The sequence below is a fragment of the Rhineura floridana genome, chromosome 3 (genome assembly GCF_030035675.1).
Source record: "Rhineura floridana isolate rRhiFlo1 chromosome 3, rRhiFlo1.hap2, whole genome shotgun sequence".
Classification (NCBI taxonomy): domain Eukaryota; kingdom Metazoa; phylum Chordata; class Lepidosauria; order Squamata; family Rhineuridae; genus Rhineura; species Rhineura floridana.
The window spans coordinates 87706326-87732622 of NC_084482.1; the positions used below are offsets into that span (position 1 = coordinate 87706326).

The 26297-nt window shown below is 44.6% G+C and overlaps 3 protein-coding genes across 7 annotated transcripts in view; 2 read left to right on the forward strand and 1 right to left on the reverse strand.

Annotated features, from left to right (window-relative positions):
• Positions 1-7759: 7759 nt before the first annotated feature.
• On the forward strand, positions 7760-19359 carry LOC133382211 (serine protease inhibitor Kazal-type 6-like). 2 transcript variants are annotated; one of them, XM_061621888.1, is made up of 8 exons: positions 7760-7825; positions 13331-13447; positions 14493-14515; positions 15941-16068; positions 17194-17233; positions 18503-18630; positions 18951-19003; positions 19232-19359. In XM_061621888.1, the coding sequence occupies exons 2-8, from the start codon at positions 13390-13392 to the stop codon at positions 19234-19236; spliced, it is 435 nt and encodes a 144-aa protein (XP_061477872.1). In that variant the 5' UTR covers positions 7760-7825; positions 13331-13389; the 3' UTR covers positions 19237-19359. The 2 variants fall into 2 exon arrangements, with proteins under 2 accessions (XP_061477872.1, XP_061477873.1); XM_061621889.1 differs by lacking the exons at positions 7760-7825; positions 13331-13447 and adding an exon at positions 7951-8013.
• Positions 19360-21838: 2479 nt separating this feature from the next.
• ECHS1 (enoyl-CoA hydratase, short chain 1) lies at positions 21839-24366 on the reverse strand. The gene has a single exon (XM_061616823.1). The coding sequence runs from the start codon at positions 23604-23606 to the stop codon at positions 22725-22727; it is 882 nt and encodes a 293-aa protein (XP_061472807.1). The 5' UTR covers positions 23607-24366; the 3' UTR covers positions 21839-22724.
• Position 24367: 1 nt separating this feature from the next.
• Positions 24368-26297, forward strand: part of FBXO38 (F-box protein 38) — a 52289-nt gene continuing 50359 nt past the window's right edge. Inside the window, exons 1-2 of one of the 4 annotated variants that reach the window (XM_061616822.1) lie at positions 24368-24550; positions 26000-26182. In XM_061616822.1, coding sequence (XP_061472806.1) covers positions 26055-26182 — 128 coding nt within the window. In that variant the 5' untranslated portion in view covers positions 24368-24550; positions 26000-26054. The other 3 variants (XM_061616819.1, XM_061616821.1, XM_061616820.1) reach the window with 3 other exon arrangements.

A 26297-nucleotide genomic window follows, 5' to 3' on the forward strand; every position in this document is an offset into this window, starting at 1 on the left:
TCAGGACCATTTTGCTGCCCTTTGGGAGACAGGGCAGGATATACTTTTAATAATAAAATAATAACAAATAAAACCAATAAAATGACACCAGCTTGATGCCTACATCTCTTTTCTCTGGGACAAGTGCACCCTGGCATATTATCCAGCACTATGCCCAACATAAGAATGGCCAGGCAGAAACCTATAACTAACCATTCCCTTTTCATCCCTGCTTTGAAAATGGGTATATGTGAAAGGTCTATGCCTTGCTACTTTCAAGTACTAGCCACTTCTTATTATGGGGAAGGGGAGAAAGAAACTGCCTGGGTTTAAGAAGAGGATTCCCCTTGGCCTCCTCAAAGAGTAGATTTTGAAAAAAAACCTTCAAACTGTTATTCACACCATTTCATCCAGCACTTCTAAAAGTAAGTCCAATCACAGTCATAGGGAGTGTCTATAATTTATTTGTTTATTTCGATTTCTATACCGCCCACAGCCAAAAGGCTCTCAGGGCGGTGCACAACATAGAGTAAAATACAATAAAATTACAAAAGTCAGTAAAAAGCATACATATTAAACAGTAAAACAGCCTGGTATAAATTGAAAGCTAAAAAATAAATTAAGTTAAAATGCCTGGGAGAATAAAAAGGTTTTAACCTGGCGCCGAAAAGATAAAAGTGTAGGCACCAGGCGTACCTCATCGGGGAGACTGTTCCATAATTCGGGGGCCACTACTGAAAAGGCCCTGGATCTTGTTACAACCCTCCGAGCCTCTCTGTGGGTCGGGACTCGGCGGAGGGCCTTTGATGTTGAACGTAGTGAGCGGGTAGGTTCATATCAGGAGAGGCGTTCCGCTAGGTATTGTGGTCCCGCGCCGTGTAAGGCTTTATAAGTCAAAACTAGCACTTTGAATTTAGCCCGGAAACAAATAGGTAGCCAGTGCAAACGAGCCAGAACAGGTGTTATATGTGCGGACCGCCTGGTCCTCGTCAACAGTCTAGCAGCTGCGTTTTGCACTAGCTGTAGTTTCCGAACTGTCTTCAAAGGCAGCCCCACGTAGAGCGCATTGCAGTAATCCAATCTAGAGGTTACCAGAGCACGCACGACTGAAGTGAGGTCATCGCTTTCCAGATAGGGGCGTAGCTGGGCTACCAAACGAAGGTGGTAGAACGCATTCCGTGCCACCGAGGCCACCTGAGCCTCGAGAGACAGGAATGGATCGAAAAGAACCCCCAAGCTACGAACCTGTTCCTTCAGGGGGAGTGTAACCCCATCCAGAACAGGTTGAACATCCACCATCTGGGCAGAGAAGGCACTCACCAACAGCGTCTCAGTCTTGTCAGGATTGAGCCTCAGTTTATTAGCTCTCATCCAGTCCATTATCGCGGCCAGGCAACGGTTCAGCACATTAACAGCCTCACCTGATGAAGATGAAAAGGAGAAATAGAGTTGCGTGTCATCAGCATACTGGTGACAACGCACTCCAAAACTCCTGATGACCGCACCCAGCGGCTTCGTGTAGATGTTAAAAAGCATAGGGGACAGAACCGATCCCTGCGGGACTCCACAATGGAGAGTCCAGGGTATCGAACAATGCTCCCCAAGCCCTACCTTCTGGAGGCGGTCCACCAAGTAGGAGCGGAGCCACTGCCAAGCAGTACTTCCAACTCCCAACTCCGTGAGTCTCCCCAGAAGGATACCATGGTCGATGGTATCAAAAGCAGCTGAGAGATCAAGGAGAATCAACAGAGTTACACTCCCCCTGTCCCTCTCCCGACATAGGTCATCATACAGGGCGACCAAGGCTGTTTCGGTGCCAAAACCGGGCCTAAAACCGGATTGAAACGGATCTAGATAATCGGTTTCATCCAAGAGCACCTGGAGCTGGCTGGCCACCACACATTCTAAGACCTTGCCCAGGAATGGAACATTCGCTACCGGTCTATAGTTGTTGAAATTATCTGGATCCAGGGAAGGTTTCTACAGGAGTGGTCTCACTACCGCCTCTTTCAAACAACTAGGGACCACTCCCTCTCTCAAGGAGGCATTTATCACTTCCCTGGCCCAGCCGGCTGTTCCAGTCCTGCCAGCTTTCACTAGCCAAGAGGGGCAAGGATCTAGTACAGAAGTGGTTGCACGCACCAGTCCAAGCACCTTGTCAACGTCCTCGAGCTGTACCAACTGAAACTCATCCAATAAATGAGGACAAGACCGTGCTCCGGATACCTCATTAGGTTCAACTGCCATAATATTGGAGTCTAAGTCCCGGCAGATGCATGAGATTTTGTCTTGGAAGTGCCCAGCGAACTCATTACAGCGGGTTTCCGAAGATTCTATAATATCCTGAGGACTAGAGTGTAAAAGCCCTCGGACAATTTTAAAAAGCTCCGCTGGACGGTTGAGGGATGATTTAATAGTGGCAGCAAAGTATCGCTTTTTCGCTGCCCTCACCGCTTCTGTATACAACTTAGTGGAGGCACTTACCAAGGCATAATTGCATCCGTCAGGAGTACGCCTCCATCTGCACTCGAGCCTTCTCCTCTCTTGCTTCATTGCTCTCAATTCCGGGGTATACCACGGGGCTGCATGAGCTCTGCATGGGATAGGGCACGCAGGAGCGATCGTGTCCACAGCCCGGGTCATTTCCGCATTCCACAGTGCGACCAAGGCTTCGACAGGACCGCCTGTCTTATCAGCCGGAAAATCCCCCAGAGCCCTTTGAAAACCCTGACAATATTTGTAATTACTCTCATGTAAAAGCCTACATTTATTTAGAATCTGGTCCTGCTGACTCCCCTACACACAATGAAGAATCAGGAATACTAGTTCATCTTACCTACTTACCCATACATTGTACTTACCCCACCTCTAACACCACCCATAGGGAAGTGTAACATTTGAATAGGGCCCACACATATGGGAACGTAACCTTTGGATGGGCTCAGTTAACAGAGGGCTGATTTCTGAATGTCATTTACAAGTCACAATATTCTATTCTTTATCACCTTGCACCTCACTTCAGATGACAGGGGACCTGAAGCAGAGCCTCTCCTCTGATCGCAAATGTCATATTGGGGGAGGGGGGAGAAGAATATCGGATAAAGTGTGCCGCTCCTTCATGTATTTCAGATCCAAAACATTTATGGGTTTAATGGTCAGAACCAGCATTTTTCATTGGACTCAGAAGGTAATCGAGAGCCGCTGCAGCTCTTTAAGAACACACACAATGCTCTCTCTGACCAGATCTTCTTTATTGATTATTTATTTCATTTTATTTCATTTATATCCCACCTTTTCTCCAAAGAGCTCAAGGTGGCATACATGGTTCTTCCCCTCATTTAATCCCCAAAACAACCCTGTGAGGTAGGTTAGGCTGAGTGGCAGTGACTGGCCCAAGGTCACCCAGTGAACTTCATGGCTGAGTGGGGATTCAAACCCTGATCTCCCAGGTCCTAGTCCAACACTCTAACCACTATACCACACTGGTTCTATTTATAATACAGTCTCCACATTCTGGACCAGCTGAAGTCTCCAAAAATTCGTCAAAGGTGGCCTGGAGAACGTCAAGGTAGAAATCATGATGGCCAGATCTCAGCTTTTCAAGAGAGGCTGCAGCTGGCAAGCCAGCCTGAGTATGATGGAGGGGAGAATGCTCTTGCACTCAGGTCCTGTTTGCAGGCTTCTAGTTGGCCACTGTGAGAACAGGATGCTGGCCTAGATGGGCCATTGGCCTGATCCAGCAGGCTGTTCTTATGTTCTAGCATAATCCTGCCCATCCGAGCATCAAGTAGCAGAACTAAGTCCAGGGGTACCCCCAGTTTGCAAAACTGCCCCCTTCTGAGTACTTTGACCTCATCTGGAAAACAGGGCAAACCCCATCATACAAGCTGCCCATCATGAACTCTTATCCAGATTGTGCTGCAGTTTAGTGATCACTCAGGGCCATAGCTGAAGTACAAATGATGTGTGCGCACAGTTCTTCATTAATTCATATTGAAAAGAAACACTGATGTCTGTAATCAAGGGCAGATGAGTGACAGGCAAAGAAGCTGCTTCACCCCTTCCCTTCTTGCCATTTCCCCACTTAATTTTGCCCTTCCAAGTCCCCATATCTTTCCCCCTCAGTCTGGGGAAAAAGAAGTTTTTGGAAAGCAATTTTAAAAGGATGAATGATGGAAGAGAGATAAACTGGGCTCTTCCCCAGCTGTTCCTCCACTGCAACTAGAATTCACAGCCATTTTTTAGTAAACAAAACAAGTCAGTAAAAATGATTGGGAAACTCCTATATTTAGTTTAGTGCGGTCCTCAGTGCACATATGTCTTTCTTCCATTATTGCACATGCATTATTAATACTCATTTAGTAGCTATTTCAGCTATGCCCCCCTGTAGCAGACTTCCTTGGGGGACTATTTAAACAAAAGAAATGTAGAAACTCTTCCTTGTAGGTTACATTTTTATGCTGCAGATTCTGCTGCTGCGAAAAGGAAGTTCCATTTAAAATGTAGCAATGTGACTCAGTAAAAGGGCTGTCCATTTCCCCTCCTGCATGACCTTCTTCAGGTATTAAGATCTTCCTTTAAACTCTCTCTGAGTCCCCTAACCATCAAATGTAAGGTGGGTGATGACTGGGGATAAGCCCTCGAATCTGTGGAATTCTCTCCCCCTCCCACCCCAATGATGTTCACCTGGCTCTGCCCTTGTTCTTTTTTTTCAGCACCAGGTGTAGAGCTTTTCATTTGCCTAGGCATTTTAGATTGATCCATTTTATTTTATTTTACACTGCAACTTTATCAGGCCTTCCTGTGTTGTCTGTTTTGATTTTGGAGTCTACACAGCAAGTGGATTGGACGGTGAAAGACCAACCCAAATTGTGTTTGCATTTTGACCAATTTGTAGGGCAGAATCTCAGAAAGGTCTCCTGCTCCCCTGGTGCATTCACTATAGCTGCCCAATTTCCCTACTTTTTAAAGTTTGATAGAAATATCTGTGGGCTATAGGTACATTCTTAAACCGCAAGTTTTTTTGCCTGTTAGTGAATTTCTCTGCTTTCTAATCAGGGAGGCAAGAAATGGGATCCTGTGCAAGCTTGCCGAGAATGGATTGATCATTTGCATGCTTATTGAGTTCAGTGGGATTTACTCCTCTGCAATCATGTTTACCATGGGTGAAACTGACCACAGGGGATGGGGAGGGGGAAGAGGAAGGGCAGAGGGGAGGAGGGGGATGGAAGCAGGAAGGAGGGGGGGAGAAGGACAGGTTTGATCATTTGCATGTTTATTGAGTTCAGTGGGATTTACTCCCATACAATCATGCTTAGGATAGGTAAAACTGACCGGGGGGAGGGAGGGGGGAGGGATGGCTGGAGTGGGCAGGGAAGGAGGAAGAAGAGGGGAGGGAGGAGGAAGGGAGAGGAGAGCCAGGTCTGATCATTTGCATGCTTATTGATTTCAATAGGTTTTACTCCTATGTAATCATGTGTTGCGCGCCTCCCACAATGTCCGAGCAGTGAGATTTCTAGGGTCCCTGCACTCATCCAGGGTTTGGTTTCCTTTGGGAAGAAGGTCAGTGGAGATTGAGGTGTCTTTATGAAATATGGTTTATTTATTTACACACATTCCAACCTGAGCTTAAGATGGAGGGGGTTCAAGGCATCAGCAGTCCAATATCCAGCTTTCCCATCTGGGTTGCAGGAGGCACCCCTAAAGCCATGGTGCACAGAACCAGTCTCTCTGCCTGCCTTCCAGTACTCAGCAATTCTCTAGACCACAAGCCTCTGCTGGGCTCCAGAAAGGGGGGGGATGCTCTCCTGAAGAGTTTCAATGACAAAAGGGTCTCCCTGTCCCATTCACCATTGCTAGGCAACTGATAGGCCCATTATCTTACCTGTCCAATCTATTTGGTTAACGAAAGACTCATTTGACCAGCAGAGAGTTCCTCATTCTGAGGCACAGGATTCCAAATCAGAGGCTGGAAAGGGGACCCACAGGAATCATCCATCCCAACCCCTATGCTCATAACATATGGTTAGGATAGGTAAAACTGACCATGGGGGAGGAACAGGGGGAGGGGAGAGGAAAGGAGAAAGGGAGGGGAGCAGACAGAGGAGAGGGGGAAGGAGGGGATTGGAGGGGAGGAACAAAGGAAGGAGCAGGGGAGGGCAGGTTTGATCATTTGCATGCTTATTGAGTTCAGTGGTATTTACTCCTGTGCAATCATGCTTAAGATAGGTAAAACTGACCATGGGGAGGGGGATTGGAGGGGAAAGGAAGGGGCAAGAGGGAGGGGATAGGAGGAAGGAGAAAGGAGGGTGTGTTTGATCAGTTGCATACTTTTTGAGTTCAATGGGATTTATTTCTGTGCAATCATGCTTGGAAATGGACTGCCTTCAAGTCGATCCTGACTTATGGCAACCCTATGAATATTCATGGTAAATGGTATTCAGTGGTGGTTCTACCATTGCCTTCCTATGAGGCTGAGGCACTGACTGGCCCAAGGTCACCCAGTGAGCTTCATGGATGTGTGGGGATTCAAATCCTGGTCTCCCTGGTCATAGTCCAACACTGACCTGGGGGAGGGGAGGAGATTGGATGGGTGGGCACTGGGCAGAGAGGAAGCCCCTTTCCTTTCCAAAAGGAAAACATTCTGAACAGTATCATTGTTTTTCAGTGTTCCCCCCACCTTTTTATTCTACAGCAGGCACATGTAGGTTCCCACTCAAATTTAAACCAAAGCTGTCCCTGGCCACATCCACACCAGGCCTTTATTTCACTTTAGACACTCTTGGCTTCTCTCAAAGAATCCTGGGAACTGTAGTTAGTGAAGGGTGCTGAGAGTTGCTAGGGGACAACTTGTTCCCCTCACAGAGCTTCAATCAGAGCAGCTGACTATTAAACCACTCTGGCCACTGGACCTCTGTCAGGAGAATAGCATTTTCCTCTCTGCACTGTTCACAAACTACATTTCCCAGGATTCTCTGAGGGAAGCCATGACTGTCTAAAGTGCAATCAAAGTCTGGTGTGGGTGTGGCCCCCTGATTAGGCAACCCCAGCAGCTGGGAGTCTGGCTTTTAGAACACTGACAGTTGGTTCTTACTGAGCATGCCCGACATTATCATTCAGTTCAAGCCAAAATTTCTTAAATTAATAAAAAAACAGCCAGGCATTTTTTTAACTTTTAAACTGCAGAAGACGAAGGTCATAGTATGGGACAAGGTCAGTAACAGGAGTACAGGTCCTCTGTGAACATGGGTGATTTTTAATGAATTTCAACAGATTATGAGAACTCTGAGAGAAAAAAGTCCAAAAGGCGCCTGGGTTTTTTTTCTCTCTCTTTAGACTTCGAACCCTCGATTCTTTCTGAATGTTTTGTTTATCGCTATGAAAATTGAGAGCGTTTCTGAGTTCAGGACACTAAGTTTTGTAAGGTTTTGTTTTGAAATGAGCTTATGGGAAGTATCAGAATGTCATGGGGGTATTTTCAATTTAACATTGCAGAATGTGAAAAATCCACGCTGGCTATAGTATACAGCCACTCTCTTGGCTAGGGTTGCCAGGTCTCCGGTTTTCTGCTGGAGTCTCCAGCAAAAGGGGGCCGTCTCCGGCCTCCGGCCATAGTTTGTTTGAAGCCATTGATCTCCGGCTTTTCAGTGTCTCCCTCAGGCACGCATGCGTGATTGACTGGCCACCTTCCCGCCCTTTGTCATTGAGGGAGGGACTACTAGAGAGACAGGAAGTGAGCAAAGTGTAGCCGCCGCCCCTGGAGCAAGGCCTCATCGGAGGAGGCCGGCCCAGCTTGTTGGTAGCTAGGCCTCTGCTTGGGAGTCATCGCGCCCGGGAAACAGGCTTGGTAGGCCCAAGAGGGAGGGAGGGAGGGCAGGCAACTGAGCTGTGGAGTGAGCAGATTCAGCCCCACTACACCTTCTGCTGTTGCAGACAAATACCCCGTGGGTCATTGCTCCCACTCTTTATGGACTCCATAACTGAAAGTAAACTGAGCTGCTAGAGCCATGGGGAGGGGGAATTGGCAGGTGAGAGGTAAGTTTAAAGATTCCTCTCTTCTTTCCAACATTTGCATTGTTAACCAGCCTGGGATGGGGTGAAACAGAAATATTCCAGATAAAGTAAAATAACATGCCAGTTCTCCCCTGCTTTCACTTTACATTATTTTGGCTACCACAGGTTTGGGAACCTGCATTTGCTAAAATAATATGTAGTCCCTTCTGTCCTTAGGCTGAAATTCTGTGCACACACAAGCTTAATTACTATTAAACTCAGCACTTACTTCCAAGTAAATGTATGTGGGACTGGGCTGCAAGAGGCACAGAACAGAACATGAAGAAATAATAACTCTGAACTGAGTCTGACTGCTTGTTTCTTGAAACCACATTTTTAAACTTGTGCATAAAATAAGCTAGCTGGTTACAAAGTGATTGCTTGCCAGAAATCTAAGGATGTGTAAACACAAGCTGAAGAGTTGTTGGAAATTATCAGGGATGAAGTGTATGTATAGTATTACTCAAACCTGTAGAGCAACAGAGTATTGAACTGATGTTTCCTTTAGCTTGTAAATAAAAAAACTGCTTGAAAATTACTGCACAATATAGAAGGTTCAACTGTAATTATTTTATCTCAAAGTGCCTGCTGAACATAGATGTTGACATAGTTTCAGCTATTTTACAGTTTATGACTGCAGCTTACAAACTGTTGGGAACTTTGTAATATTAGTTTAGTGAAGATATAGTCATGTTAAGGGCTGTCATGTCAGCTTGTTGTTTCTAATGGTTACAGATGATCCATTGTGTCCCAGCTCAGTCACAATGCAACACAATCTGAATCATGTTGTCTTCTGGCTAATCAATAAATGACTCTAGTTAGTTAAAAGCAGCTGTGGGGAACCTGTGGCCCTTTAGTTGTTGTTGAACTACAACTCCCATAATCCCTACCTAGCTATTAACAATGCTTGCTGGGGATGATGGGAGTTGTAGTTCAGCAACATCTGGTGGGCCAAAGGTTCCACACACCTGATTAAAATTGTCAGCTGATACATGATGGGAGCTGTGGGTGGAAACTCCCATTGGGTCAATAAACTGATTATCAGAGGGCTCTGATCCTGCAAATATCCAGTTGCCACATACACTACAGTTCAAGATCCACCAGCCACTACAGCAGGTCTGGGGAAACCATGGCCCTCCAGATGTTGTTAGACTCTAACTCAGCCTTTCCCAACCAGTGTGCCTCCAGATGTTGTTGGACCACAATCCCCACCTTTCCTGACCATTGGCAATGCTGTCTGAGGCTGATGGGAGTTGTGGTCCAACAACACCTGGAGGCACACTGGTTGGGAAAGGCTGCTCTAACTCCTGTCAGTCCCAGCAAGCATAGCCAATGGTCAGGAATGAATGGAGTTGTAGTCCAACATCTGGGTGCCATAGGTTTCCCCACCCTGCATTATAACACTGCCAGATTTAAAAAAGCAAATTCCTGAAGGAAGGGCTCAGTGGTATACCACATGCTTTGAACAGGAAACGTTCTGGGTGCAAGCCCTGGCATCTCCAAGTCAGGCTGGGAAAGACCCTAGTCTGAAATCCTGCAAAACAATACTCAGCTAGTTGGACCAATGGCATGGCTTAATGCAAAGCAACTTCCTATATGCCTTTTAATTAACAGTAGTTTACAATTTCTGGAAGGTTGTAATGTTGTGAGAAACTATGTCTGCTGGAATTTGCCCGTCTGGGCAATTTTGAAAGTCCCTGTGGTATTTAATATGGCATCTGTAACAGCCAGTACATCTGCCCTTAAACTAGCTTTGCTTTCTTTTTTATGAAATTAACAGTTTGATTCCATGTATGTTTACCCGGAAGTCTAACCCACTAACAATATTTATTCCCAGTCCTAAATATGCATAGGACAGCAACCTAAATTATCACTGATTTCACTGAATGTGGTCGCACCATGAGTGCAACCCAGCTCCTCGCTGATTGCAGCAGAATTAATTCTGTATGTACTGCCTTATTAAGACACAGCAACAGATTTATTCAATATCTAAAAGACTCTGGAATGATTGCATGACTAACCAGAAATCTGTAAGCTATATGCAAAGCAAAACTTCATTATGAAATGTTAATGTCTAGAATAATTTATGCAATGAAAAGCTCAAAGTAAAAAGGCTGTTTGAGGTTTAAAAGGTTAACAAAAATAGCTGTAACTTCAATACTTAACAGCATAATCCTATGAATGTTTACTCATAAGTCCCACTGTTTCCATAGGGCGGGGCATATACAACCTACTATATGTATTTAGGATTGAAGCCTGTTGTTGTTATGTGCCTCCAAGTCGACTATGACTTATGGCAACCCTATGAATCAGTGACCTCCAAGAACATCTGTCATGAACCACCCTGTTCAGATCTTGTAAGTTCAGGTCTGTGGCTTCCTTGATGGAATCAATCCATCTCTTGTTTGGCCTTCCTCTTTTTCTACTCCCTTCTGTTTTTCCAAGCATTATTATCTTTTCTAGTGAATCATGTCTTCTCATTATGTGTCCAAAGTATGATAACCTCAGTTTCATCATTTTAGCTTCTAGTGATAGTTCTGGTTTAATTTGTTTAACATGGCTGCAACCATATCTACTCAGAAGTAAGTCCTATTGAGTTCTATGGGGCTTAGTTCCTTAATAAGCATGTTTACAGTTGCTGCCTTCAGGGGCATCCATCTGTGCTCCCATCTAACATCTCTGCAACACTAAGCTCCTTTCTTCCAATAATGGCCTGGCCTGAGGGCACGTAAACCCTTCTTGCCAGAAGCAGGTAAACTAGATTAAATGTTCCCTAAAGGCGTTGAACTGTGACCTGGCAGACCAGGGTTTGAATCCCCACACAGCCATGAAGCTCACTGGGTGACCTTGGGCCAGTCACTGCCTGTCAGACTCAGAGGAAGGCAATAGTAAACCACCTCTGTCTGAATACTGCTTACCATGAAGACCCTATCTGGGATCAACTTGAAGGCAGTCCATTTCCATTTTGCATCACCCAAAGCTTGTGAGAAAGAATGACCTTGTCACTTCAGATGGACCTAGGAACACCCTATTTTAGGTAAGATTTCTATTTTAATCTCCAGAGAATTTTTTTTTTAATGGTATGCTCCAAGCAACTGTGGTTGATACAATGTATCATGTTTAATGATGTCACTAGGGCCCACCCCGTGACATCACTAGGGCCCGCCCCATGACGTCACTAGGGCCCACCCCCATTTTCTCAGGTTTTTGGATGGTTCCAACCTGGCAACCCTACTCTTGGCTGTATAATTAAGTCGCTTTTTTATCCAAAAGAAGCTCAAAGCGACTTGCAACTTTAAAAACAGATATAAAAACAAGAATAAAAACATCCTAAAATACTCACAAAATACATAAAAACAAGATCCAACTCCTCCCTGTTTGACTAAAAAACAAAGAGAAAATTAAACTTCAAAGGCCTGGGGGAATAAAAATATTTTTACCTGGCACCTAAATACAGTCAATGATGATGCCAGGCATGCCTTAGGGGAGAACATTCCACAAATGGAGAGCCACCACTGAGAAGGCTTGTGTGAAAATAAGTCTGAACCTTTCCCTTCCCCATTGTCTTTGGTGGGAGAGAATTTGGACAACTACATTCCATGGGTTGTATCTAATGGGAGTCATACTCAGATGAGACTCAGTGAAAATAATAGAGATAACTAACTGAGGTCCATTTTTTTCAATGGGTCTACTGTGAGTAAAAGTTAGTTGGCAATAACCCCATATATACACAACCCTATATGTGGATTGCTTGTACGCAATACCTTATTATGTGCACATACTCCTTACCCCACGCAAAAGGCACATGTGGATGGATTGTTACTTATTGTTTGTCAGTTTGCAGAGGCCTAAACCAATGGTGAGCCATTCAGTGAAAGGAATAGCAGTTAGGACAGCTTTTACCAGCTATTACACATATTGGCCTGAATAATGAGATATTATCTAGGAAGAGTCCAATTAACCAAAAAAGACAAAGGTCATGGTAACAAAGGAAAGCTAGTTCTAGAAACTTCCTGTTTGTACTATCCAAAAAGGTGATGGGTTAGGGTGTCAAAAGCACATGGAAAGACCCTTCCCATCTAAGGAAATGAATACATGCATGAAAAACTTAGATTTGTATCATCATTGAAGAAACCATAGATTATAGCTAATGGTGTCATACCATTCACGGAGGGCTCTTTGATTCACCTGAGAAATTCCACAAATGGAACTGGGTAATGTTGCTGACTCCCCCTTTACAGAGCCCCCCCCCTGCTCCAAAGGGTTAGGGGATTGTCTGAAACAGCATGGGAGGTGGCATAGATAGCTGCAGCAGAAAGGGGACCTTTGCAGAAATCAGCTGGTTCTCCATTCCATTCATGGAAGCCTCCACTGGAGTTCTGTGAACAGAAGGACAGCATTGATTACAAACCCATGAGTGTCAATGAATGCCTCATCCCTGGTTAGCAAGGAAGTGTTCTAGAGGACTCCCCAGCAGCTTCACTAAACACGGGATAATTGTAACCTATTCCAATAAATTAGCTTAATTCATCTAGCAATATGAATTGTGTTTGTGCAAGTTGGCTTGTGTTCTACATACGCACATACAAAAACTTCTGGTTCTGCCGCCCCTTCACCAGCAGGACTGTCTTGTGCCATCTGCACTGGGGGGCCCAGGCAGCTGACGTCAGCTCTCACCTAACCCTGGGTCTCACAAGACTCTCCAAGGGCCTAGGCAGTCTCCTGCAGCCTCCTGAGAAGCGCAACAGCATCAACAAATTAAGGGGGACCTCCATATGAAGTCTTGGGGGGCACCTTATGCCCCAGTCCTAACTCAAAGGGCCAGACCTATCATCACTCACTTCAGGTTATCAGCATGACTCCAGATGTGTGGATGGCACCACAATGGAGACTGTCATGCTGGCAACTCCCTCAGGTGCCCCAGGAGGTGGACTGAGCATGGCTTTAAAGTGCAGGTGGACTGTTTGATCACTGATGAGGATAGTTTCTCTGTGCCATGCTAACCCAACTTGCTGTAACTGATAAAGCTGTGGGCCATTTTGAACCCATCCATTGGTCCAGTGTGACTCATTTCTCTGCACCTGGGTACACATCCCTCGTGGATGCTGCACAATGTACCTGTGAACTTTCCTTCCATAGCTCATTACTATACATTCTTGTCTGACATCTGCCTCAGGTGAAATTACTTAAGAGCTGCCCTTAAAAATGATCATTGTGATGACCCAGTTCAGATAAAGAATGTGATTGCTTCTATAGATATGGTATATATGTATATATAAGTAGGTGTGTGATTGTGTAGGTAAGTTCTCGGACAGAGAAGAGCACTGACTGAATCTTGAGAGAGAAAAAGATAGAATCATGAAGATTACAACCGTCTTTGTGATCCTTTCCCTGGCAAATTGTTGCTTCTTTTTTGGTAAGACATCTTCCCATTGTACTACTGTCTTCATATTTCCATACCCAACAGCCACTTTATAAATCTCTATATGGAGAAATAGAAATTATGACAGTTTACTATTATTATCTTTATTTTTAATTTGGTTATGATTTGCACTTCCATCTGTAAGAAAAATGTCAAAAGGGCAGAGCAATCCCATGGAGGTCAGAAAGCGCTAGCCTCTATAGTAAATTTTCTAGCTTGCATTGATCAGGTTGGAAGAGGGGGTCTTTTAACTTTTCTTTTTGCTGATTTCCCCCTTCTGTATGAGGAAGTGAGGAGCCCACCACCAGCTCCTTCTTGTTTAAAGATCCTGCCTAATGCCTTAGGGCTCTTTGATAGATATGTCGAAGTTGTGGCAAACAAAAGAAAACAATAAACCACCCTCAACAATTTATATCTCATAAGATTGTTAAGAGGAAGGCAAATACCCGGAGACCAATCCCACCAATTCCATCCCCAGGTGAAATTCCTTCCTATCCCTGTCAAGTGGCAGTGAACACTGGGTCCAGAGCAATCCCACACAAGAATACTTCAACATATGTTACAACAAACGGTGGGTGGGAATCACCCCTTTAAATATTTCCATGCAGATCAGATGGATGAAGTTCTCTCACTGATCCCCCTGGCTTCCCCTCCTGATTGGCTGAGAGGGGAACAGAGAGACCAGCTGACACCTTCACCACCCCAGCCCTGCTGCGGAGGGGCTTCCCATATAACTGGGAGCCCAGACTTCCATAAGTTAGATTTCCGTTTCAGGTAACTACCTTCTGAAATTATTTATTGCTGAAAATTTGTGAATGTAGTAAAAGTACAAGATAATGCATTGGATCCAGACTTACTGAGCCATGCTTACAGACCCAGTGAAATCAATGGGACTTAAGTTAGTCATGAGTAACTTATGCCCCATTCATTTCAATGGGTCTTCTCTAAGCTTAGATAAGTCTAGATCCAACACAATATCTCCCACAGAATTCTCACATTGGTGATGTTTTTAATACATTTTTTATTTTTATTTTTTCAGGCACTGGGGCTTCAGGAAAGAAGGTTGGTGCATGTTTTGTTTAAAAATGTCTTTCAGTTTCCTTGTTTAACAACCAAATTGCACTACTCACATTATGTACATTAGAACTGAAACAATGAGGAATGTATTTCGATCCCTCATTTATAAGAGCAATAATAAATGTCCCCCTCCAATGACAGGGAGATGACAGGTCTGCCCCTCCTCCTTCTGCCTTTTCCATTCCTTTGTTCTCCGGCTGACCAGGAGAGAGGAGACTCCCTTTGTCTCTGCTCTCTCTCCGCCTCACATTTCCAGTGAATGTGTGTGTGGTGTGGTGTGTCATGTGTACAGCCCTCTTGACATGTGTTTTATAGCATGTACAGAAGGGGAAGGAGGTTGTGCTGTGTAGATCACCTTTGAGACCTGCAGGAGGAAGAACCCCCAAAACTGGCATTTTGCAGCATTTGTGATTGGGGTGGGGAACCTTGCCAAGGGGCAGCACAGTAAGAAGCAGCAAAGATGTGGACAGGGACCTAAAACATGTTTTTACAGAACATGTGTGCTATCAGGAATTGCCCCAGGAGGTAGGCTGTGCTGCTTAGCTCAAGCACTGGCAAAAGGAGGAGGCAGCAGAAGGGAAACTTTAAAAAGGGAGTGTTTTGTGGCACATATGCAGACGTTTATAGCATAGCAGGATGGGAGACAAATGAAAAACTGACAAGACTGTAGCAAGAGGAGGAGGATGCTATACTTGTGTGACTGTAAATGCACCTTCTAATAATGTAGTGGCAAATTCAGAAGTTAGCTACTGAGAAGAGTCTTCTTGGTGGCTGACTCACTTCCTTTCACTCTGATTGGCTCCAATCAGCATGAAAGGACAAGGACTCTTCTCAGTGGCTAACGTACTCCCCTTCCAAACTAATTGGCTCATACATAGGGACCTGGGCTGGAACCCTGCTCCCCCCAAAACTCTCTGCGATCTTGGACAACTACACCCCTGGCCCCTTCATAAGAAAAAATTATCTGCTACTTCTTTAAATAAAACGACCAAAAGGATCTAGTCCTTTTTGCCAACACAAACCAAATTCAGAAGCTGCCTCAAATAAACATTTGAAAAAAGGAGGCAGTATTTCTTGTTCTTTTGTGTTGCCAATAGAAAAAACAGGAAACAACAGACCATAAAACAATCATCACTTTCCACAACAAAGCCTTTCATTGCACCATGTATTGATTAAATCATGACTAGTTAACAATCTCCTTTAGCTCAAGTGAAACTGGCAGATCTTAAAACAATACAATCCACTCCTAGAAAAAATAGCCAGCCTGACACTATGCTCTTTTGCCTTCTCCTACAGTCAAGAAAGTAGCACAGACATTAAACCTGACAGGGGCTGACTTTTATAAGGGTAAATGACAAAAGTAAAAAGACTTTGTTGCATATTGTGAACTGAGGTGATCTTATTTTTCAGATTGACTGCAGTGAATATCAAAGCCAAAATAAAATTGAGAGGATTTACTGCTCCAAGAACTATGCCCCAGTTTGCGGAACTGATTTCAATACTTATGGCAACAAATGCATACTGTGTACCAGAATCTTGTGAGTATTTGCGTATTTCTATTTCCCTGAGGCAGTTTCCAGACTGTTGCTATTTTGCAGCTGGGAATCAATCAGACAATTGAAGTGGATTTGGCACATTTGCGCAACATATTGGCTTTCAAAACAACAGCAGACTTTTGGCAGTGAGGAAATTGATGGGGAAATGCACTGGAAAGCATGGCATGGCCCTTGATTGACATAACTTCATATACCTTCTCTGCAAAGAAATCAGCATGAATGCTCACACTGTGCAAACAAAACAGGATGAATGCTCAATGAACAGTTTGACTGGAAGCGACCTGAGCTGCAAAGAGAGGCTATTACTGGAGGCCCTATACATATCCAAGAATAAGCCTTATTGAACAGCATAAGACTTAAAGCACTTCCAGACTATTGCTATATGCAGATAGGATCCAATCACATACCAGCAAATTCAACTTGTGCAATTAAAGCTAGGCACCAGGGTTCAAATCCCCACACAGCCATGAAGCTCACTGGGTTGGCCCCTGCCTCTCAGCCTCAGAGGGTGGCAATGGTAAACCCCCTCTGAATACCGCTTACCATGAAAACCCTGTTCATAGGGTCACCATAAATCTGAACCGACTTGAAGGCAGTCCATTTCATTTCAGGCACTCTTGCACAACAAATCCATTCCTCGAACACCAGACTTTTTGTAATAAGAAAAGTGATGAAAGTGATAGGAAAACACCCTAGAAGTGTGGCATAACACTTCCTTGATGCAATGTCGTATAACTTCCCTGCAAACAAATTGGAATAAATGCAATGCTTAATAAATGGATGCTACTTCCTAACCTTCCCACAAACTTTGTGCAAACAAATGAGGATGAATGCTTAATGAACATGTCATGTTTCATTCAGCTTCATGGTAGATAAAGCTGAGGCCTCTAAACCATGGATGGCCCTCTAGATGTTGCTGGACTCCAGTGCTCCACATAGCAGACTATTGCCCATTCTGCATGGGGCTGATGGGAGCTGGAGGGCCATAGGTTCCCCATCCCTGATGTATGGGATTGCTATGTCTGCAAAATGATGTATGCTCTCTTTGGGAACTAGGTCTCTCATTTTGCTAGTTTCTTAGTAAATTCATTCCAATGTTTCTTCTAGAGAAGGAGACAAGATAGATGTGGCACATGAAGGAGAATGTGTAAGTATCATTATAGCTTGAAATCAAAATATAATTCCTTTGTAATGATCCTAATATCTATACTCAAAGCAGTATGTTGGAAAAACTTTCATTTTTGCACCGGACATATACAGTGAAATCCTATAAATTAAGCATAGGAAACCTCTGGCTTACAGGCCAGATTGGAGGCACCAGAGACCCTCATTTGGTCTATAAAGCCATTTCCCCCAAGCCACAGCCGCCTATCCTACACCTGACATCATAGGACATTGGGCATGAGGCAGGTAAAGATGCAACTGCAAAGGAACAATTGGGAGCCTTAAACTACACTCTTGATTGCTCCTTGGCAAGTGGGGCTTCCACTGTTGCTGTTGGTTGCATTGGGTACCAATTAATTCCAGGGTGAATTTGAAGTGCAGGTTTTGACCTATAAGGGACCCCCTTACCTCAAGGACCACGTCCTCCATCATGAACCAAACTAGACCCTGCATTCATCATCTGAAGTCCTTTTCCATGTGCCCCCTCCAAAGGAGGTCGGGAGGGTGGGAACATGAGAATGGGTCTTTTCAGTGGTGGCTCCCTGCTTGTGGAATACTTTTCCAAGGAAGGCATGCCTAGAGCCATCACTATCTATTTTAAGGCACCAGGCAAAGACGTTTCTTTGGACCCAGGCTTTTAGTCCTTAATATGGAGGGTACTAGGAATACTTGCAGCGTCTTTATTTATCTCTTAGTGTGGTGTGTTAGACCTGCCTTTTTGTATATATTGTGGTTGTCTTTTTAGGTTTTCATTTTGTTCTAGTTTTTATATCATTTTGTAAGTTGTTTTGGCTCGCTTCATCTTCATTATCATAAATAATAAATTATTTCATTGCCTTTTAAATTTGGTGCCAAATGCAAGCTCTGCTGGAATTGGGAGCTTTTAAGTGCAGCGGATCCCTGCTGAAAGTGGTCAGATTTAAATTCAGCACAGAGTGCAAGCCCTACTAGGATCAGCTGCATTCAGGAGTACAGTGCAATACCAAATTTGAATAATGTCATATTAACGCAGGAAATGATGTGGGGGGCATTCATACTGACTGTAGCTGATCGCTGCACAGCTCCAAGGCCAAATGGCTCCCAATGAAGAAAAGGGATGAGAAACTGGTGGAGGGGGGAGACTGGGGCAAGGGGAAGACTAGGCCAACTCTTCTTACAAATTCTTATAGATCCTAACTACTTTCACTTGGCAAGCAAAGGCTGAACTGAGTGTTGTCAAGCTACATTTGTTTACACTGGAATGTATTTACAGGTTGACTGCTTTAAGTATCCACCACCACCAAAGGGTTGTGCTGGTGACTGCCCCAAAGCATACATACCAGTATGTGGCACTGATGGCGAGACCTATGTCCATACATGCATCTTGTGTGCAAAAATCTGGTAAGTTCAACAGGGAATGCACTAGCGAAGCAGACCCCTTCCCCCACAGGTTATCTTTGACAGGTGGGCAAGACAAATATCATTATGACTTCAGATGATCGACAGGTGGGTGGTTCTACCCACCTATCAAAGTTGGCCTGCAGGGGTAGGGGAGATAAAGATCTGGCCCACAGGGCCAAAAATATTCCCTACACTGCCAAATGCCATTTTAGTAATCTTCACAACAACCCTGTAAGGTGGGCCACATTATTCCCATCTCAAAATATCAAGGACCCAGACTTTAGCAGTCATTCATTTAAATCATGCCTCTGCTATTACAGGTCAACTGGAGTTCCAATTGGCATACGGCACAAAGGACAGTGCATCTCACAAGGTAAGTCCAATTCTTCATCTGGCATTTGTAAATTTAGGTTAACTTAGTATAGCAGAAATTTTCCCTAAAACTACAGATTTTGGCTGGCAAAAAGAGCAGTTTTCTTGTTTGCACTGACTGAGAAATGTAGCTGAAAGCAGAAACATGCAGAGTTGTTTGGCTTCTTGATAATTTCTTATGTACAGAATCCAATTTAAGAGCTCCATTTCTCATTTCTTCTTCTTCTAGGTTAAGTAGAAGAGCAGGCACCAAGAAGAATGGCTCATGTTCCAAAAAACACGGAGTTCATGATTTATAATATCTCTTGGTCCAATGTGTGCTTGCTCAAATGCCTTGGCTACATAGAACGGCTTTCTGTCTGCTTGCTAGCTCAATACAATACAATAAAGCATTAAGTCTATTACAAGCGCAAAAAATAATCAAACCCAATGGTCTTTTTACACCACAGTAGGTCATGCTGGTCATTGACCATAACAATAAAGATACTACTACTACACCACAGTAGGTCAATCCACTGCAGTGAGTGGGGAACTATCACCCAAGTCTTCCTAATGTAAGTCAGAGGTATAGTTGTCCAGGGTCTCAGGGCATCTTAGACCCCTTACTTTTTTGGGAGACAGGTCCCAGCAGGATCCCTATGTGTCCAGTGTCCTATGAACCAATCACCATGGGAGTATGTTAGCCACTGAGAAGAGTCTTCTAACTTGCTTCCTTGTCCTTTTCTGCTGATTGTAGCCAATCAGAGTGAGAGGAGGTAAGTCAGCCACTGACAAGACTCTAGCAGCAGGTAGATAAACTTGTGACACTGACTAAAGTCATTCAAGCAATCTATCTGATAGTGAGAAAGTATAGTCATATGGTGACAGTGATAGAGAAGCAGAAAGCAGTATTCAAACTGGGTCAGATTATTCTGTAATTTTAGAAGGGCCGTGAGTGGGCACAGCTGTAATTGTTATGAAGGGACCCTGCACTTCTGTATTGGCCACTACACTACTATGTAAGTTACCATCTCAAGATACTAAGTGTCCCTCAACTCCCTGGGTTGTATTCAACTAAATCCTACTCAGAGTACACTCACTGAAATTAATGAACCTAAGTTAGTCACGTCCATTAACTTCAGTGGATCTACTCTGTGTAGGATTAGTGCTGAATACAACCCATTATGTGGGATCAACATCACCAACATAATTGGTGGCTTGTTTTGAGACATACATCGCTGGGACCAAAAGTTGCTTTGTTCTTATGAATATGCTTTTAAAAGCACATTAACCAAAGCCCAATATACTGGAGGAAAGGTGGGGGAGATGTGCAGAAGAGAAGATATGTAAAATCTGTTATGAGAGCAATAATTTTATTAGACCAACCCAGTTATCTTTAACTTCTTAGATAGATGGTATCAGATTTACATTTACAGAGCGACTGTATGTCAACTCAGCCGTTAAGTTTCATTTTAGTTTAGTAAGACTTATTTCGAAGTTAGTGAATAAAATTGCATCCTTAAGGAATTAAAACAAAACCCTCCGTTTTACTTACAATATTGACCCCATCAACTTCCTAACCCCTAGAATTCAAACCATAGTTGCAGGCAAATGCAGTTTAGTTTCAAGGATGAAATGCTGATGATGTGAATCAGCAAACAGCTTTGGCCCAACTGGTCAACATTATTAAAATGTAAATGTACTGCCTTCAAGTTGATTCAGATTTATGGCGACCCTATGAATAGGGTTTTCATGAGGCTGAGAGGCAGTGACTGGCCTAAGGTCACCCAGTGAGCTTCATGGCTATGTGGGGATTCGAACCCTGGTCTCCCAGGTCATAGTCCAACATCTTAACCACTACACCACATTAGTTGTTGTTGTTGTTTTTTAAACCCTCTTCCTCTCAGTCTGGGAGAATTGAAGCATGATTTCTTTTCATGCCTGGCACAGCGGCCTAGATAGCAAGGGTCATCATGCATCTACAAAAACACATTCTCAAAAATTATCTTAAAAACTAATCTGGTTATTACAGGACAGCTGTGGCTTTAGCTACCAACTGGGCAGAGCTGGCTGAAGGCACTTTGCTTGTCTGAGGCAAAGGGCAAGACGGTGCCTACCCCCATTCTATGTACAGAAGTGGAATGGGTTTGCAGTTGAATTCTCTTTCAACATTGGCAATGGGATAGCATCCTGCACTGCACCCAAGGGCACTGGGGCTGGGCGTGGCAGGCTGTGTGCCAAACAGAGCTCTAATTGTCAACAAAGGAGAATGGCAAGGAGGCTCAGGAGGAACCGCTGGGGGGCTGCCACCACTGCACCGCAGCATTTGCCACCTGAGGCAATTGCCTCACTCTGCTTAATGGTAGAGCTGGCCCTTCAAAGGTTTCTCTTTCTTTCTCCTATTGCCCCACCTGTTCCTCGAGAAAAGGTAGAGTGACAAAGCCAAAAAGGCTGAAAAACGCACCCTGAAATCCATCATTAGTCAACAGATCTCTATGGGCATAGGGGAATGCCATTCTATCCCCTTGCCTCATTTCTCTGATGAAAACCCACCTAGTTCCCATTAAAAGTTGGAATGGGGGAGAACAGTTTGCTTTTAGACCAGTAGCATTTAAAAAGGGCTGCAATGGTGTAAGGGCTCCTACCTTCTTCTGTCTCTGCAAAAGAGACAGAGGAAGGGGATGTTGCAGTTCTGCCACACCAGATGGTGATTCAGGCTGCAATCATACATGCTTTCCTGGGAGTAAGTTCAATTGATATCAATGAGACTTCCCTCTGAGTAGCTATGTCTAAGACTGCACTGTCAGGGAGAAGGCAATGAGACTGAAGTGAAAAGGTGGGGCAAAGGGTACACAGGTTTTTTTAAATGATACAATTTTATTAAATATGTGCATCATTACAATTATTTGATTAATGCAAAGACACCAGGTTTTTTCCCCACTGGGTTATGAAGCCCACCCCTCAGAATACCCTTAAGCCTTTTCCCACCATCATGTTTCTGGCTACAGGCTGAGTATATGGACCTCTTGCCATCTAAGAACAAAGAGATGTCCTGCTCTCTATGGCCATCAGGTAGAGCTCCAACTTGCCACCAGAACATCAGGACTCTGCAGGTAACAATAGGTACATGACTCCAGGACAGATAAAACTAAAAGAACCACTGCCCTCAACAAAGCTCTCCCAAAGCACACAGGAGCTAGAAGCCTAGGAGGAAGATAGCATTGACACACCTTCCTTCACCCATCCCATTGTGGAGGAAGAATGTGCAATCTGAGCTGGAGGAAAAGGCTTACAGTCTTATGTGCGCGTGAGTAACATTTCCTACATCTGGCACTGCTGTTTCAGGGTCATTTATGACAACCAAAAAATGCAGACAAAAGGGAAAGTGGTAACAGATAACTATGTAATCCACAGTATCTTCAGACAGGGTCATTCTCCAACAGCTGATTTAATGAGAATTGGAGACGGTAAAGTATTTCCAATTATTTTCTTACAAATAAACTGATCGCTAGAATTTCACATGCTCAAATCACCCTATATCCATGAGACACATCATCTTCCTGGCAAGTAAAAGGCACAGACTTTGCACTTAAAGGCCTCTTGTGGCAGAGAGATGGCGCCTGGAAGAGGCCAACTGGGCAGACTGGATAAACACAGCCATGATTTCTTCAACCAGCCAATTGTCAGCCAGCCACACATCCCCATGACACTCTGTGTGTTATCAGCGGCTTCTATAGGATGATTTAGTGGTCCTTAAAGTTTGCCTCTCTCTTCTCCACAAAGGCGCTCATTCCCTCTTTTCTGTCATCCGTAGCAAAGGTAGCATGGAATAGCCTCTTCTCCATTTTATTGCCCTCTGTTAACGTCATCTCGAAGGCTGCATTCACAGCTTCCTTGGCCATCGCCACCACCAGCTTAGAGTTCTTCGCAATCTTTTCGCCGCAGCTGATGGCTTCATCAAGCAGCTTCTCCACAGGGCAGACTTTGCTGACCAGACCTGCCCCTTTGGCCTCCTGAGCGGAGATTCGCTCCCCAGTGAGGATCATCTCCATGGCCAGCGACTTGCCCACAGCCCTGGTCAGCCTCTGCGTCCCGCCAGACCCCGGAATGGTTCCCAGAAGGATCTCTGGCTGCCCAAACTGTGCTTTCTCCCCAGCATAAATGATGTCACACATCATGGCGAGCTCGCAGCCACCCCCAAGAGCGTAACCGTTGACAGCGGCAATGACAGGCTTCCTGACGCTGGAGACTCTGTTCCAGTGAGCCAGGAAGTTGCCCCCGTAGCACTCCTGGAAGGTCCTGGTCTGCATCTCTTTGATGTCTGCCCCAGCGGCAAAGGCCTTCTCGCTGCCGGTGATAACAATGGCGCCCACGCCCGGGTCTTGCTCCAGAGAGTCCAGGGCCAGGTTCATTTCGTTGATCAGCCCGTCGCAGAGCGCGTTCAATGCCTTGGGGCGGTTCAGCTGGATGACGGCCACGTTCTGCTTGGCCCCTTTCTTTTCCACCACGATGTACTGGAACTGAGCGGCCCCCGCGAGGAAACGGCGAGGAGGCAGCGAGGCGGCCACGGTCGCAGCTGCCGAAGGCAGGCGGACCAGGTGGCGAAGGACGCAAGCAGCAGCCATGCTTGGAAGGGTGTGTGTGCGTGTGTGTCTGTCGGGGGAAATAGCCTTAATAGTTCTTCAACAGCACTTTCGGTTCCCAGTTGGTAGCAACCGCCATGTGAGGGTCAGGAACTGGTTGTGTTTTTAAAAAGGGGAAGGGGGGTCACAAAAACAGACTGAATTCGAGACTTTCTTTCGTTGTAGTGCATTGATTTGTACTCCTTCTCCCCGCCCCGAATATTTTAGAAACTTGGGCAAATATATATGGAAGTTCGACACATTTTCATACAACGATGGGAAAGCTTCACCTATTGATCTCGTAGCTGCTGCATAGATTTAAAGGCACGAAAGCGCAACATGCTCTCCTTTGAGAAAGCCGCATTGAAATCTGCCAGGGTTATCTCTCTCTTGCATCGCACGTTACGGAGGTTTCCTTTTGTGGTAGTGCTTCAAAAATAAAACGTTAAAAATTAAGCGACATGCTATTTTTAACAAAAATTAGGAGGAAGGAGCAAGGTTCCCCTGCTTTTAAAGACTGTGCAACAGACTAATTCAACATCGAATGACTGGCTTCTCTTTTTAATAACCCTATAAAGCACCTTATACAAAGCCCTATAAGAGCCAAACAAGGTGGTACAGCCTTATCTAGTGAGGGGAAAGTCATTTTAGGGAGAAAACACGGTAATTTCATTCCATAGCACTATAACGACACCTGCTTGCATAACGATTCTCATATACTTCCCCGAGCCTTGCCCCTCACGCGTAGCGTCCTACTCGGAGCCGGCAGTGAAGGCTGTAGAGCGCTCTTGATTTTTTCATCTCGGTTTCGGGGAGGCGAGCCGAAGCCTCCGGAAATGCCCGATGTCTGACAGGAAGCGGAAGCGTGGTTTAGCCCTGGGAGGAAGTGTCTCCTGCTGGAGTTGCTCCCGGGATCAGAACCCCAATTACAGGTGGTGGCCGGGCAGGTGAGAGGCTGTTGTGGTTTGTTGTCTCTAGTGGGTTTCCAGTCCCTGTGCAAAGGGCGTGTGAGAGGATGGATGGGCAATGGGTGTCGCTGTTACCGGCACCTTCGAGTCACTGAGGACTTGTTTTTGAGCCAGTGCTGACCTCCCACTCCGCTGCTGGTGATGGGGCCGGGTGGCGGCCGAGTGTGTGTGTGTGTGTGGGAGAGAGAGAGAGAGAGAGAATGGGGCACCTTTTAATGACCCTCCCAGGCCTGTCTTCCCTTTCTTTCTCGGCCCGCAGGTTTGTGGCCTGCCTATAGTCCCTTTCTCACCATGTTTATTCAGGAAGAAATGTCTTTAGTGTTATGTGTTCTTGGCGTTACCGTGGGAGGTTGGCCTTTTTCTTGCTGTTGCCTGGTGAGGAGAAATCGGATTTTCCCTGAGAAAGAACAGAGAAACAAGTAGCTCTTTTTCCTCTCCCCTACCCGTCTCATTCTTTTTCTCAAGGACCCTGTTGGATCTCTTTTATTTGTTATTCTGTCATTCTAGGCTAGAGCATAATACTCTCACTGACCCCCCCCCCCTTTAACATTTCATAGAGGAGGAGGAGACAATGTGATACTTCCTGATTTTTGGACTACAACTCCCATAACCCCTGACTATTGGCCATGCTGACGGACTAATAGGAGTTGTAGTCCACATTTATTAGAAGGGCACCACATTCACTAAAGAGTCTCAGTGACTAATGGGAACAATGGCCTAAATTTTTAGTTTCTTTTCATACAATAAAAGTGAAAAACTAACCAGTGAATTTCTTGGATCAAGAATGGGGGGAAAAAAGCCTGAAAATCTGTGCAAAATATTTCGTATTAAAAACCTGCCTCAGATTTCTAGCATTCATGCTTCCCTGTACTCTTTCATGTTGCTCTTTACCCTGTTGAATAGTAGTGTTACTTTACAACTGGAAAGAGACTGCAACCAAATAACAGCCAGCTCTTATGAATCCCACCGTGTAAAATGGGATTTGCTCCTCTTCCAAAAGTATAACATCAGGCAGTAAATTTTTGGCTAGCTATGTAAAGTAGGCTCTGGTTTACAGAAACTTCTATCATAATAAATATGCTAGCCTTTATGGTGCCTCAGAGCTTTTCCATTTTTCATTTGTTTTCCAAAAGTTGGCTACTGAGGAAATGACAATTAGCCGAATCTTTTGGGGATTTTATGCAAAAAGTCCCAGTTGGAGTCTGTTTACTAATTGGCTTCGGCTAACTAGATTATTTCTTTAGTCTTTATTTCTGAGTGGGAGATTTTATATGTGAGAGAAATTGTATCTGTATTTTTTCAGAAATATGCTTATGTTTCTCATTTTTTTGTATTTTTTCTTTCCTAAATTTTGTGTTAGTGATAGGTCTTGCATTTATTTTATGTGCGTTAAGTTATATTCTTCTGTGTCACCATTTTCTCTTGCAGTTTCATTGTATCTGCCTATGAGCCCTGACCTCTTTAATCAGCAAACATCACTGAAATGGGGCCTAGGCGGAAAAATGTGAAAGTGTGTTCCACAAGCAGGGAAGGACTCGTATGTATTAAAGCTACTGACCTGAAGGACTATATGAACCAACTTTCACATGAAGTGCTTTGCCATATCTTTAGGTGGGTTAGAAAATAGTGTTAGGCTTTTCGTGTTTCATGTCATTCATCGTACTACCGCAGGACAAAAATCAGATTATCTGTTCAGTCCTCAATGTGCAATATGCCTTTAATTTAG

Excerpts from the sequence above, each read along its gene's own strand:
- ECHS1 (XM_061616823.1), bottom strand. The coding sequence starts at position 23,606 with ATGGCTGCTGCTTGCGTCCTTCGCCACCTGGTCCGCCTGCCTTCGGCA.
- LOC133382211 (XM_061621888.1), top strand. The coding sequence starts at position 13,390 with ATGAAGATTACAACCGTCTTTGTGATCCTTTCCCTGGCAAATTGTTGC. Across the intron at positions 14,516-15,940 it reads CTGGGGCTTCAGGAAAGAAG|ATTGACTGCAGTGAATATCA; the intron begins GTTGGTGCATGT and ends CTTATTTTTCAG. Across the intron at positions 18,631-18,950 it reads ATCTTGTGTGCAAAAATCTG|GTCAACTGGAGTTCCAATTG; the intron begins GTAAGTTCAACA and ends CTGCTATTACAG.